Genomic DNA, 15,686 nt, shown 5'->3' with positions numbered 1-15,686 from the left:
CTGTGGCCACTAAAGCTGGTAATGTTGTATCTTTAAGGAGAGACAGATTTCCTAACATGGCAATTTGTTTGCCGTGTTTTACTATTGTTATGCTTTTTTATAATTGAGAGAAACTCCATTGTGTATTGTAATGGATGGTGGTAAGCTAGAGATAAGATTATGTGTCTGGTAATACTATTACTATCACTGAAAATCAGATACACTGATAATGACAGAGGTAGTGCACAATGTATCTTTATTTTGTTTTTGTTTTCTGTTTTGCAGATTGCACTCCATCACATTGCCACTGTGGAGAAGTTACCCAGTACTAGCATGGGCTATCCTCTGGTACTTCACTGTAAGAACTTCCGGGTAGCACACTTTGTTTTAGATTCTGACCCTGTGTGCCAGGAGGTTTATATTTCGCTACTCAAGCTTTCTCAACCAGGTAGTTATGACAGCATTTTAAAAGAATTTTTGTTGTTATTATAAAAGTAATACACAGAGGAGTTACAGTTACATAAATCAGATGACTACATTTCTTTTTGGACAATGTCAGCCCTTCCCTTGCTCTCTCCCAGTTTTCCCTCCCATCCCCACCCACAAGACATCATTTTTTTTTTTTTTTTGTCGGTCGTGGGGCTTGAACTCTGGGCCTGGGCGCTGTCCCTCAGCTCTTCAGCTCAAGGCGAGTGCTCTACTACTTGAGCTACAGCACCACTTCCGGTTTTCTGGTGGTTTATTGGAGATAGGAGTCTCACGGTCTCTCCTGCCCGGGCTGGCTTTGAACCTTGATCCTCAGATCTCAGCCTCCTGAGTAGCTAGGATTACAGGCATGAGCCACCAGTGCCCGGCAAGACATCATTTTTATCTAAAACCATTTTATTCCTTTTTTTCCCCCAAAAAGTTGAAATTGAAAGATTAGATTATAGGCTATAGAGTTAGAGTTTAAATCCAGGCTTTGCCACTTACCAGCTCCATGGGTTTGGGGCAAGTTACATAGCTTTTGAATTCAGCTTACTTGCTTGAAAAAGTAGAGTAAATAAGAGTTGTTTTTTGTTTTTGTTTTGTTTTGTTTTTGTTTGTTTGTTTGTTTTGGTCATGAGCCTTGAACTCTGGGTCTGGGCACTGTCCCTGAGCTCTTCAGTTCAAGGTGAGCGCTCTACCACTTGAGCCACTGCACCACTTCTGGTGGCTCATTGGAGATCAGAGTCTGATGGACTTTCCTATCCACGCTGACTTTGAACCACAAGATCTCAGCCTCCTGAGTAGCTAGGATTACAGGCGTGAGCCACTGGCCCCTGGCTAACAGTTTTTGAGACTTACACATTCATGCAATTTACTATGTACTTAGTATATAGTAGATGTTTGAGATAACTTCCTTTTCGTGTTTCCCATGGTCTGTAGGCTTTATATTTAGTCCACTGTTCCTATCCTTGCTTTCAGTTTCAGCTAGAAGACTTTCTCAGAGTTTATCAGTTTATGAGTCATTAATGATATATTTATTCCTATTTCTTTTTTTTTAATTTAATTTAATTTTATTTGAGAACATACTGTACAGAGGGGCTACAATTACATGGGCAGGATAATGCATACATTTCTTACCAAGCATTGCAGCCTCCTCCTTTGTTTACCCTTCACCTCCCTTCCCAGCCTCCCCCCTCCCCCCACCCAATTATACCCCCCTCCCCCCCCCACACCGACATTGTAAAGTTGGTTTTGACATGACATTTTGTACTTCTCATTGTTGCAACAGGTCCACCTGAATCCTTAAATGACTTGTTTGTCCCCATCTCCTCCACATGTTATACTGACATCAAATATAGTGAAAGCGGGGGTTACACTGTGGGGGAGGGACATACAAAGCAACAAAGAAATAATCTTATAAATGCGTTAGAAACACATGCATGAAAGAAACGAAAACATTAAAATACATATTTAAGGGTTCATTTTCCTAACATCACATTATCTGACCTTTTCCGCTTGACTCATACATATACTAGATATTGCAAATAAGGGAAACCATGGGACCTATGCTTCTTTGGGCCTGGCTTACTTCACTTAATATAATTTTTTCCAAGCCTTTCCATTTCCTAACAAATGGGGAAATGTCATTCTTTCTGATGGAGGCATAGAATTCCATTGTGTATATATACCACATTTTCTTGATCCATTCATCTACTGAGGGGCATCTGGGTTGGTTCCATATCTTAGCTATGGTAAATAATGCTGCAATAAACATAGTTGTGCTGGTAGCTTTAGTGTGGTCTTGTTTGTAAACATTTGGGTAAATGCCCAAAAGTGGGATTGCTGGGTCATAGGGGAGCTCGATGTGAAGTCTTTTGAGGAACCTCCATACTGCTTTCCAAAGTGGTTGAACAAGTTTACATTCTTCCAGCCTCACTGTCTCATTCTAGCCTTTAGTCCTAGACGATTGACTACCTCTTGCTTTTAGTCTTTGGGATTTCCATGCTCTTAAGTTTTCCCTCTTATTTTCTCCTCCTCTTTCCTCAGAATACTTCCTCAGTACTTGCTGATATTTTATTTTATTTTTATTTATTTATTTATTGTCAGTTGTGGGGCCTGAACTCTGGGCCTGGGTGCTGTCCCTCAGCTCATCAGCTCAAGGCAAGCACTCTACCATTTGAGCCACAGCACCACTTCCGGCTTTTTCTGTTTATGTGGTGCTGAGGAATTGAACCCAGGGCCTCATGCATGCAAGGCAGGCACTCTACCACTGATCTACCTTCCCAGCCCCTTGCTGATATTTTATTGACAGAGTTACCTGACTCTGCACTTTATAAGGCTCTGATCAACTTCTGTTCATTTTGGGAGAAGTCATTGCCACATAAATTAGTCAAATAAGCATCAAATTAATGTTGCAGCTTTTGAAGGGAGGAAGAAAGTCTGACAGGGAGAAGACAAATGGTTATCAGCCAGAAGCTAGTGTTGGCCTGACAAATAGAATGCAGTTGTTAATGTTGTGCAATATGTCACAATAACCAGAGCAATTGGGACATAGAGGCCAAGTTTAAAATTTTTGGTAAGGTCTATTTTCCTAACATAAAAGCTTCAGATCAAGTCAATTATTCATCATTATTCTAAAAGAGAGCTTGGGAAAGTTTTTTAGTTGGTATAATATAAAAAATTAAAATATTTTCAAAGAAGAACCGCAAGCATTATTCCAGTTCTTATTCTTTATGTAAAAGCAGGCATGTACACAAAGCACTAACCTGTGGTGGGACTGTTTAACAAGCATTCCTTTGGGGATAAGGAAACCTTTGTTTGCATTGTTTGGTAGTCTTTAAGTTCTACTTATCATTACTTTGTTTCTCTGTATGTTCTCCAGTGTCACCTGAAGATCTTTATGCTTTTTCTTATAATCCCAAAACCTCAAAAGGGGCAAGGGAAAAAGGATGGAAACTGATTGACCCAGTATCAGACTTTGCGCGAATGGGAATACCCAATAGGTACTGGACCATAATAGATGCCAACAAAAACTATGAGGTAATTTTGGGATGGCTTTTATTCTTTAGATACATTTAATTAAAATGACAGCATATCAGCAAATATGATCTGGAAAAAAGAAAAATCCCTCATAATTGTTTTTCATTGGACATTCAGCCATTCAGCCATTCAGCAAGCATTTCTTTGGGTTCCTAATGTGCTCTCATGGTTTGAAGCATAGAATGCTGTGGGAGCCTAGATGGCAGCTGTGAAAATAAGCCTGGTAAGCGAGAGACAGTCTGATATTTTGAGGTGTTGCCTTGTGAAGACATATAGATATATATTTGTCAGACCTGGGGCTTAAAATCAGGGCCTAGGCACTGTCCCTGAGCTTCTTTAACTCAAGGCTACCACTCTACCACTTGAGCCACACCTCTACTTCTGGCCTTTTCTGTTTATGTGGTACTGAGGAATCAAACCCAGGGTTTCATACATGCTAGGCAAGCACTCTACTACTAAGCCACATTCCCAGCCATGAAGATATTTTTAACATCCTAGTGCAACATAAAACTTTTTTGTTGTTGTTATTATTATTATTATTATACAATTTTACATTCCATAAATCAGGTTTTGAGTATAATGTTTTTTAGTCAGTGTCACCATTTCCTTCATTCTTCTACATTTTCCTCCTCCTCTCAGTACCCTCAAGTTATGTGGTTCAATTTTTACATGTGACTATATTTGCTCACCTTCCTCACTCCATTCCTTTTCCCCACCCCAAATATTTCCACTTCCTGATTCATTTTGAAAAACACTTGTATTTCTCCCCTAAGGATACCATCCTTTAGTCAGTTTGTGTGTCAGTGCATTGAGCCTTGTATATGTTATCATGCATGTTTGAATTTTAGATCTAGCTGTTTGTCTGTTTTTGCTGTTTGTCTCTCTAAGCCTGGCTTGTTTCTCTTGGGAAGGAATTTTATCCTCATTTATGCAGAGCGAGATAGGAGTTAAGAAAATGAAGCCAAATCATGAAGGGTTTTATGGCCAAATTAAGAAATGTGAATCTGATCCTGAATTCAAAAGAGCATTTGGGTAGATCTGAAGAAAGAACCATGGGCTGAATATGGAAATGCAGGATTATGATGAGGGTTTCCAAGATCATCTCTTAGGACCTGTGATTCATTAAGCATTCTCATAGGATTCGACATATAGTCAGACCAATGACTATGATTTATTGCAGTGAAAGGATACAAAGAAAAAAAACAATTGTTCCGAGTATCAAATTAGGTCAACATATGTGAACTGTCTGCCAGGGAAGCTCATAGAGACTCAGTACCTAGGGTTTTTGATTACTGCTGTTCATGTGGGCACTCTACCTTATATAATAGCAGAATTCCACATGCCCAGAGGGAAAACAAATGTCCAACATAAACCACATTCTTTGATCAAACAGTTATGGTGCAGTGGGGTCTACCTCCTGAAATCTGTGTTCCCAGGCATCTACCAAGGAAAGACCAGCTTTAAAAGTAGGCTTTTCTGCTGGGCGCCGGTGGCTCACGCCTGTAATCCTAGTTACTCAGGAGGCTGAGATCTGAGAATCGTGGTTCAAAGCCAGCCCGGGCAGGAAAGACCATGAGACTCCTATCTCCAATAAACCAGTAGAAAACCGGAAGTGGCGCTGTAGCTCAAGTGGTAGAGCGCTCGCCTTGAGCTGAAGAGCTGAGGGACCGCGCCCAGGCCCAGAGTTCAAGCCCCATGACTGACAAAAAAAAAAGTAGGCTTTTCACTGGGTGCTGGTGACTCATGCCTAAAATCCTAACAGCTTAGGAGGCTGAGGTCTGAGGATTGAGATTAGAAGAGAGCCTAGGCAGAAAAGTCAGTGTGATTTATCTCCAGTTAACCATCAAAAAGCCAGAATTAGAGCTGTGGCTCAAGTGGTATAGTACTACCTTGAGCACAGTGTAGACCCTGAGTTCAAGTCCCAGAACCAGCACAAAAAAAGGAAGTAGGCTTTTCTAAAGATAGCAGTCAGGCCTATCTTGATAACTTTCTAGTTACTGTTATTTAAATTATATCCCTGAATTGTTAGATTAAAAAATTATTTGCAACTTATCATACATAGTAAGTCATTAATTGCAGTGCCTTTCTGGCAACACAGGTTTTGAATGGTCACTATGTATGAGGATTGATGAGCTGCCATTTAGAAAGACCATCTATGAGATGGCTTGTTAGGGTTATACTTGACAGTAATGAATAGAGATGGAGTGAGTTCTGTGCTTAGATATGTGTCTAAGTCTTCTTGAATGAGGTCTGAATTATCTGTGTTCACCCTTTGGATATGTATGCATTTCTGAGCACAAAGGGCAGCTGCATCTCTGTGTGATTTGTTTCTCCAGAGTCTAAAGTTCAGGTAAAAAGATTGTTGATGATTATAGAACTTCTTTTTCAAATGATTTTTTCATTCTGGTGTCTTTGACTTTCATAATGAATTATATAGAATATTCTTCATCTGAAGTATCTTGAAATACTTTTTGGTGGTGCCACGGTTTGAACTTAGGGCCTTGTGTGTTTGCTGGTCTGGTGTTCTATCACTTGATCCATGCCTTCAGGCCTGATTTTTGTTTGTTATTTTGAAGATAGAGTCTAGAGAATTTTCCTGCTTAGCCTGGCCTCAAACTGTGATCCTCCAGATCTTAGCCTTCTGAGTAGCTAGGGTTACAGATGTGAGCCCCCAACACCTGGCTGAAATTCTTTCTGATATGTTGTCAAATGTTTGGGGTTATTATTACGGGAATGATTACAGTTAACTTATGTCAAGTCTGTGATAAATTTGAGAAAATGTATCAGTCTTTTTTATAGACTATCACACCTAAAATGTCAACAATTTCACCTTCACGCTCAAGGCCTCTCAGGTATGTGTACTAGGAAACCATTGTGTAATTCATGAAAGAATAAACCATATTTCCTCTTCCTTTTCCACCTCTATGCTTTACATTTTAGCCTATTCATTTAACTTATTCGTTTACTTTATCTGCTATTTGTTCTAGTAGGCAAATGCAAACATTTCAGCATTGGCTTGTATGTCTTTCTGCATATATACATGTATATGTTATTCTAAAGGTACAGTTTTTCTTGTATGTATCAATGACTTCCTTTTGGGGAAATAATATACTTTGAAATGATTTTCTTTTATTTTATTCTACTATTTCATTATTATTTCTTTTCCTTATTTTTTTATTTTGGGAAACCTTTGTACTAATGATATTTTCTTTTTGCACTGGTTCTGGGGCTTGAACTCAGAGCCTGGGCAACTGTCCCTGAACTTTTTTTTGGGGGGGGGGTCCAGTAGTGGGACCTGAACTCTGGGCCTGGGTGCTGTCCCTCAGCTCTTCAGCTCAAGGCTAGCACTCTACCACTTGAGCCACAGTGCCACTTCCGGCTTTTTTCTTTTTGCTTATGTGGTGCTGAGGAATCGAGCCCAGGGCCTTGAGAGCATGCAAGGCAAGCACTCTACCACTGAGCCACCTTCCCAGCCCCTGAACTTTTTTTTTTAAGGCTCATGCTCTACTATTGAGCCATAGCTCCATTTCTGGCTTTTTACTGGTTAATTTGAAATAAGAGTCTCATGGACTTTCCTGCCCAGGCTAGTTTTGAACCATGATCCTCAGATCTCAGCCTCATGAGTACCTGGGATTACAGGCATGAGCCACCAGTGCCCAATACCAACAATATTTTTGTTCCTATTTCTGAGGAATGGATGACACTGGATGATAAATACCAGCCAACTAGTTGATGTTTCAGCAATTACTAATCCTAGTCTGTTGGTAGCAAGTAATAAACTGCAAAATAAGTTTTTCTTTTCTTTTAGATATGTAGTACCTACCCTCCTGATTTAGTGGTTCCTACATCTATTGCTGTGGACACAGTGATTGCAAGTTCGAGGTTTCGAAGCAGAGAACGTGTTCCTGTGCTCTCCTACTTCTGCAAAGAAAACAATGTGAGTTAAGTAGACTTCTCTAATAATTCACCTTGACTTTAGAAGACCTGGTCTTAAGTCTTACCCTGACAACATAGCTGTGTGACCTAATCAAACCATGTAACTTCCCTAGGCTTAAGTACCTCAAAAAGAGCTTTTGAGGGGTTTACATGAGAGGGAAATATATGCGTACTTTTATAAACTGTAAAATGTTATACATGTTAGGTAATATTTTAGTTTGTTCTTTTTTTATCTAGGTTCCAATATGGTGGGAAGTTGCAGAATGAAAAGGAGTTGCATGAGAGTATACTTGGGGACTCTGACCTCACACTAGAATACAGATATCCCTGGTTCTTTATTGATTGTGTGTGTGCATGTATGCGTGTGCACACATGTACACACCCACATTCATATACATATAATAAGGTAATAGGAAGGAAAGACCTATTTGACTTCCTTTAACTAAGAAGTGGTAATAATTTTCACTTCTTATGATCATACTGAACTTTGCGGCTAGATAGTTTTCAAGTCCTCAAATTAAATATTCCAGTGCTAAAGAATATATAATGCAGCCGGGTGCTGGTGGCTGTAATCCTAGCTACTCAGGAGGCTGAGATCTAAGGATCGCGGTTCAAAGCCAGCCCAGGCAGGAAAGTCCATGAGACTCTTTACCTCCAATAAAACCACCAGAAAACCCAAAGTGGAGCTGTGGCTCAAAGTGGTAGAGTGCTAGCCTTGAGCAGAAAAGCTCAGGAACAGTGCTCAGACCCTGAGTTCAAACCCCACTACCAACCAGAAAAGAGAATATATAACGTAATTTGGTGTCTGTATCAAACTGAGTGCACAAACTCCTGTAAAATACATCAAAGTATAATGAAGCTCATTAACTATGCAGTCTTCATGTTAAAATGGCCTGAAACATACCAGCTCTCTGAGTTGGCAGTGACTCCTGAAAGTAGTAAACACTGTACTCGAAATCTCTAGATCATTACTGTGTCTTGAATTCTGCCACTGAAAGCCTGTTTTATATGAATCTATTATGGAGACTGTAAAAAATAGGATAGTTTCAGAAAAACAATGAGACCATTATGTATCAAGAATAGATTATTAAACACGCAAGAAGGGGAAACAAAGGAGGAGGCTACAATGCTTTATAAGAAATGTACTCATTATCTTGTCCATGTAATTGTAACCCCTCTGTACAGTATTTTCACAATAAAAAAAATTCTGATAAAAGATGTGATTTCTTTGTGGTCTGCCTTGCCAGGGCTGGTTTAAGAACTGGCCCTGTACACAAGGGGAGCAAGAGACAAGAGGCTGATCCCAATGTCAGTGGAATGGCCTGCTTTAGAGCCACATCTCTCTGCTTTGCAAACTGTTGTGAGTTGGCACATCCTTTTCCCTCTGCTCACCAAGGAAGATTTTGACCACCTGTGGACTTTATGGATCAATTGACAACATTTTTTTCCTTGTAGGCTACCATTTGCCGCTGTAGCCAACCTCTCTGTGGATTTTATGCTCGCTGCATTGATGATGAACTCCTGCTAGATGCCATTAGCCGAGCAAATCCTGGAAGCCAATTTATGTATGTTGTAGACACTAGACCAAAGGTAGCTATCAGTAACTTCTTTAATATCACTACCTCTTGCAGTCCTCCTCTGTGCATGCTGAGACTTGTAGTGTTATTGGGAAAGTTAAGTTTGAGTATGTGGGTTCATTATCTCAGACATGTGAAATCACTTGAGCAAGCCACTTGGTATACCTTTTTAAATTTTGTATTTGTGTTTTTAAATATAATTTTATTGTGTGATTAAGGTATTGTACAGAGGGGTTACCCTCTCTCTTTATGGAGGGGTTACTAAGTCAGCTAATAAACAACATTTCTTTTTTAGAGAATGTCACCCCTTTCTTTTCTTTCCTCTAGCTTTCCCCTTCCATTCCTACCCACATGTTACATAGTTTATTTTTCACATAATGTATTGAATTGTATGATTGCTTTTGTTCACCCTTCCTCCCTGTGCTCCCCCATTACCCTCCTATAAGAGGGAAAAAAAAGCAAAAACAAGCACCGCCAATAACAATAATAACAAAAAAACTTCATGTTTCCATTTCTTGGAATTCATTTTGATAAATAATATTTTAAATGTTCATAGGAGAGCCAGGCATCAGTGGCTCATGCTATATAATCCTAGCTACTTAGGAGGCTGAAATGTGAGGATCACATTTCAAAGCCAGCCCAGGTAGAAAAGTCCCCATGAGATTCTTATCTCGTTAACCACTCAAAAAAAATCAGAAGTGGAGCTATGGCTCAAAGTGGTAGGGTGCTAGTGTTGAGCCAAAGAGCTTAGGCACAGTGCTTAGGCACTGAGTTCAAGTCCCACAACCAACCAAAAAAAATGTTCAGAGGAGTTACACCTTTGTGTTCCTCCACTAAGGATATTCTTTAGTCTGTTTGTGTGTGAATGCCTAGAGTCCTGTACAGGTAATCATGTCCAGTTATATTTTAGAGCTAGCTTCCACATATGAGAGGGAACATACACTGTTTGTCTCTGAACTTGGCTTACCTCACTTAAAATGATTTGTTTAGGACCATCCATTTCCCTCAAATGGCATAGCCTTATTATTTCTAATGGATGAGTAATATTCCATTGTATATAAGTACCACATTTTATTGATTCTCATCTATTGTAGGGCATCTGGGATGCTTCTATAACTTGGCTATAGTGAATAGTGCAGCAATGAACATGGATGTACAAGTGTCTTTATCATATGCTGACTTGTAGTATTCTGGGTAGATTTGGTACACCTTTTTTTTTTTTGGTTGTGGAGCCTGAACTCTGGGCCTGGGCACTGTCCCTCAGCTCTTCAGCTCAAGGCTAGCACTCTACTGCTTGAGCCTCAGCCCCACTTCTGGCTTTTTCTGCTTATATGGTGCTAAGGAATTGAACCCAGGGCCTCATGCATGCAAGCCAAGCACTCTACCACTGAGCCACCTTCCTAGCCCCTTGGTACACCTTTTGTAAGTCCCTTGCTGTCAAATTAGGCTGGGAGATGGTATATTGAGCAGCCTGTCTTTGCCACATCAATGTGATCTTGAGTTAAAGGCTCATTGAGATCTCATATTTTTCACTAAATCTATTTCTTAAGCAAGATTTTCAGTAGTTCCCTGTTGTAGTCTCTAAATTTACTATAAAACAAGAACCTCAATTTAGACCCTGGAAATTTAATACCACTATGTAACCTTCTATGAATAATACTGTGTGTGTGTGTGTGTGTGTGTGTGTGTGTGTGTGTGTGTGTGTGTGTGTGTGTGTGTGTGTGTGTGTGTGTGTGTGTGTGTGTGTGTGTGTGTGTGTGTGTGTGTGTGTGTGTGTGTGTGTGTGTGTGTGTGTGTGTGTGTGTGTGTGTGTGTGTGTGTGTGTCCTGAGGCTTCAACTTAGAACCTGGACACTATGGTGAGCTTTTATGCTCATGGCTATACTCTACCACTTGAGCCACAGCTCCCATTTTTGGCTTTTTGGTGTTTAATTGGAGATAAGGGTCTTACAGACTTCCCTGCCTGGGCTGGCTTTGAACCATGATCTCAGATCTCAGCCTCCTAAACAGCTAGGGATATAGGTATGAGATACTGGCACCTGGCTGTATAAAAGGTTTTAAACCATAGTTGGTTAACTCTGTTGTCTTGAGAAACAAAATTCAATAATCTGACTGCTACATGATTAACCAAAAAAAAAAAAACCCCAAAACAAAACTGGTGATAGTAATGCGTTAATAGCCAGCACTATTAGCTGTGAAATTTTTTCTTAATTCAGGGAAATACAACTTGTATCTTGATCCCAGAGAATAAGAAAAGACCAGGGACGTAAATTTTTCCTGGAATTCAGCAGTGGACAAGTAGACATGAACTTAAATCCTTTGACATTCCTAAGAACCTGATGCTTTTTGGAATTGGATTATCTGTGATTTTTACAATGTGTGTTCTCAGACTTTGTCCCTTTCAAATCCTAATGTCATTGAAGATGAAACTCTTAGATCAACCTACATATGAGCTTAAACTTTGCATTAATGGCTTGACCTTTACGTTTTTTTGGTTTGTTTGCTTTTGTTTTGTCTGTCATGGGGCTTGAACTCTAGGCCTGGGCACTGTCCCTCAGCTCTTCAGCTTAAGATAAGTGTTTTATCACTTGCACCACAGTGCCACTTTCAGTTTTCTGGTCATTTATTGGAGATAAGAGTCTCACAGACTTTCCTGCCCAGGGTGGCTCTGAACTGTGATCCTCAGATTTCAGCCTCCTGAATAGCTAGTATTACAGGTGTGAGCCACCGGCACCCAGTGACCTTTAATACTTTGTCTAGTGCTATAAAAGATATAGAAGAATTCACTGTGACTTGTAAAGTTAGAAAGGACAGATTTTCTTTTATTAAATGTCATTTTTTATAAAACCAAAGAAAAACAAAAAATATCATTTTTACAAAAGGCATCAGAAATAACTTGATGTGTTAACTGTGATTGCTCAATCATTGATATATAACTAAGCCTATGCCAGGTGGTTGTGCTTCAGAATTGAGCAATTAGGTATGTGTGAAACTGGCTTGTAGCCTTAGATAGCTGTCTTGCTCCTTTTTTTTCTTTTTCTTTTTCTTATCCGTCATGGGGCTTGAACTCGACCTGGGCACTGTCCCTCAGCTCTTCAGCTCAAGACTAGTGCTCTACCACGAGAGCCACAGGGCCACAGGGCCACTTCCGCTTTTCTCAGTGGTTTATTCGAGATAAGAGTCTCACAACCTTTCTGCCTGGGCTGGCTTTGAACCAGGATCCTCAGATCTTAGCCTTCTGAATAGCTAGGATTACAGGCGTGAGCCACCAGCACCCTGCTCCTTTTTTTTTTTTTTTTTTTTTTTGGTTATTCATAGGGCTTGAACACAGGTTCTGAGCACTGTCCCTGAGTTCTTTTACTCAAGGCTAGTGCTCTATCACTTCAAGCCACAGCTCTACTTCTGGTTTTTGAGTTGTTAATTAGAGATAAGTCTCATGGGGACTTTTCTTCCCCAGCCAGCTCTGAATCATGATCTTCAGATCTCAGCCTCCTGAGTAGCTAGGATTACAGGATTGAGCCACTGGTGCCCAGCCTCTGCTCCTTTTTGTGGTCTCTCACCAAAGCTGCCCAGGACTTAGTGGGCCCAACAAAGAAAATTATTTCCATTTTTGCTCAGGCACTATTCTTCTGTTTCTCCAAAGCTTGTTAACTTGCTTCAGCCATAACTATGTCTGACATTCTGAGCTTGGATGGAGTTTAATTAAGATTGTATTTTCTTTTTTCAATAATTGGGATTGAATTCAAAACACTCTACCACTTGACTCATGCCTCCAGCCCTTTTTACTTTATTTTTCAAATAAGGTGGTCTTATGATTTTTTGCCCAGACCAGACTGTGATTCTTCATTCTCTGTCTCTCAACTGAGATTATAGGCATAAGTCACCATACCTAACAAGTCTGTATTATTAAGGTTAAATTACCTTAAAATATCAAGAGAAACCTTACTACACTTATGAAAAACTAAAGATGTAGTCCCTTTTGAAAAACTAGAGTGGGTTTGTTCATATCCAATGCTAGGAACACACTTTTAACAGATCCCATATTCCCCTCCCAGTTTCAACAAATAAAGATAATGAAGTTATATGCACATACAAATATAGTCTGTGTGTTAAATATGTATGTGTGGTGATACTGGGGATCACATACATATGTGTATGTATTGTGATACTTGGGATATAACCAAGGGTTTTGACATACTAGGCAAGCTCTCTACCATTTGGCTACATCCCCAGTAAATTATGACAGAATTAAAAATGAACAAGAACCTCATTCTTCTGGATAGCTAGATCTATACTGTTAGTATAAACTATATTGTATTGACAGAATTTGTCCTTATGAATCAGACAAACCTAAGGTCAAACTGTCCCTTAAGCCATTATCCTTATTTTTTTTCGATTGTGGGCTTGAACTCTGGGCCTAGGTGCTGTCCCTGAGCTCTTCAGCTCAAGGCAAGCACTCTACCACTTGAGCCACAGTGCCACTTCAGGTTTTTTGGTGGCTAATTAGAGATAAGAGTTTCATAGGGACTTTCCTGCCCAGGCTGACTTTGATCCACAATTCTCAGATCTCAGCTTCCTGAGTAGCTAGGATTACAGGCATGAGCCACCAGCACCCTGCTGCGGATTATCCTTATCTTAGGTAACTTTATTTACTTGTCTGAACTTCTTTTTTTGGGGGGTGGGCTCCAGTCCTGGGGCCTGAACTCTGGGCCTGGGCGCTGTCCCTCAGCTCTTTAGCTCAAGGCTAGCACTCTACCACTTGAGCCACAGCACCACTTCCAGCTTTTTTCTTTTTGCTTATGTGGTACTGAGGAATTGAACCCAGGGCCTCATGCATGCAAGGCAAGCGCTCTACCACTGAGCCACCTTCCCAGCCCCTGAACTTATTTTCTTATGAGGATAATATTAATACCTACTGTGAGGGGTCTAGAGTGAAAATTAAATGAGATAATTTATATAAACAATCTAACCCAGTGTCTAGAACATTTCAGGAGCTCAGTAAATATGGCATCTGTTCACCTAAATTTTAATGTACAGTTGTTCTTCAAATCTGCCAGACAAAATTTCAGAGTATGTACTGGCAGTGTTGCTCGCTCTCTACATTAGCTTAACCCATACCTGAACTGATGTAACTACTGTTTTTGTTTGGTGAAGCAATACTCTTAGCAAACTTCCTTATTACTATCTTGCTGTTGTTTATGATTTTACATGGGTTTCTTTGACATTGATTATTAATTAAAGGTCAATGTCATTGTCAGTGTGATAAAAGATCAATATTACTGTCACATTTCTTTCTTTACCGTTTTGGCATTTTTCTCTTTATATGTGTAATTTGATAATATATACCTTAGTGTTTTTATGTTTCTTCCCAATAACATGAAAGCTATACCCTGTTCATATACATCTTCTTTCTGTTTTCTGAAATGTATAATACTCGGGGATGAGGAAACTTGCCCAGACAAAATAAAATCACTCAGTAATAGGATCATCATCATAGAAGGTTATCTTTTCCATGACTTTATTAATGTTTCCTTTCTGGAAATCATATTTATTCCCTACCCTGCCCAGTATTCTTTATATGACATAGAGATTTGGTGGCCACCACAAACTGAACATAGTGTTAAAACAGCTTTTGGAGCTGGGCATTGGTTGCTAACACCTATAATCCTAGCTACTCAGGAGGATAAGGTGTAAGAATCAAGATTCAAAGCCAGTCCAGGAAGCAAAGTCCCTGAGACTCTTTATCTCCAATTATCTCCAATTTGGTAGAGCACCAGTCTTGAGCAAAAAACTAAAGGACAGTGCCCAGGCCCTGAGTTCATTATTGGCCCCCCAAACAAACAAAAAAACCTTATGGTGTCTCTATTTTATTTTATTTTATTTTATTTTTTGGTCCGGTTGTGGGGCCTGAACTCTGGGCCTGAGCACTGTCCCTCAGCTCTTCAGCTCAAGGCTAGTGCTCTACCACTTGAGCCACAGCGCCACTTCCGGCTTTTTTCTTTTTGTTTATGTGGTGCTGAGGAATCGAGCCCAGTGCCTCAGGCATGCAAGGCAAGCGCTCTACCACTGAGCCAACTTCCCAGCCCTCTCTTTTATTTTTATTAGCAAGAAAAGGTTATTTATGTATAGAAGTCATTTTAGATATTTTAATTTTTAGACATCTGTGTAGAGCTGCCAGTTGTGAAACTTTTTAACTTTTGCATGTTTCTTAGTATTCTTGTTCACTGAAACCAGGCACTGGTAGCTCACACATCTAATCCTAGCTACTCAGGAGGCTGAGATTGAAGATAACAATTTGAAGACAGCCCAGACAGAAAAGACTGCAAAACTCTTGTCTTCCATTAACCAGTACAAAATCTGGATTGGAGGTTGTATCTCAAGCAATAGCATGCAAATCAGGAGCCAAAAAAGCTGAGCAAGAGGGCTGGGAGTGTGGCTTAGTGGTAGAGTGCTTGCCTAGCATGCTTGAAGCTCTGGGTTTGATTCCTCAGCACCATATAAACAGAAAAGGCCAAAATTAGTGCTGTGACTCAAGTGGTAGAGTCACTTGAGCACAGAGAGGCTCAGGGATAGAGCCCAGACCCTGAGTTCAAGCCCCACGACTGCCCCTCCCCCCCAAAAGCTGAGCAAGAGCATGAGGCCAAGTTCAAGCCCCAGTATCAACCTCAGAAAAAAAGTTGTTCCACTG

At 40.1% G+C, this 15,686-nt stretch overlaps 1 protein-coding gene across 1 annotated transcript in view; it reads left to right on the top strand.

The window, feature by feature from the left end:
* Positions 1-15,686, top strand: part of Mtmr8 (myotubularin related protein 8) — an 84,129-nt gene that overhangs the window by 23,656 nt on the left and 44,787 nt on the right. The window contains exons 3-6 of the mRNA XM_070039091.1: positions 265-427; positions 3,329-3,486; positions 7,295-7,423; positions 8,878-9,012. Coding sequence (XP_069895192.1) covers positions 265-427; positions 3,329-3,486; positions 7,295-7,423; positions 8,878-9,012 — 585 coding nt within the window. The remainder of the gene's footprint in view (positions 1-264; positions 428-3,328; positions 3,487-7,294; positions 7,424-8,877; positions 9,013-15,686) is intronic.

Source organism: Dipodomys merriami, unplaced genomic scaffold, assembly GCF_024711535.1.
Source record: "Dipodomys merriami isolate MVZ:Mamm:240054 unplaced genomic scaffold, mDipMer1.0.p SCAF_3, whole genome shotgun sequence".
Classification (NCBI taxonomy): Eukaryota; Metazoa; Chordata; class Mammalia; order Rodentia; family Heteromyidae; genus Dipodomys; species Dipodomys merriami.
This window is presented reverse-complemented; position numbering and strand designations above follow the sequence as displayed.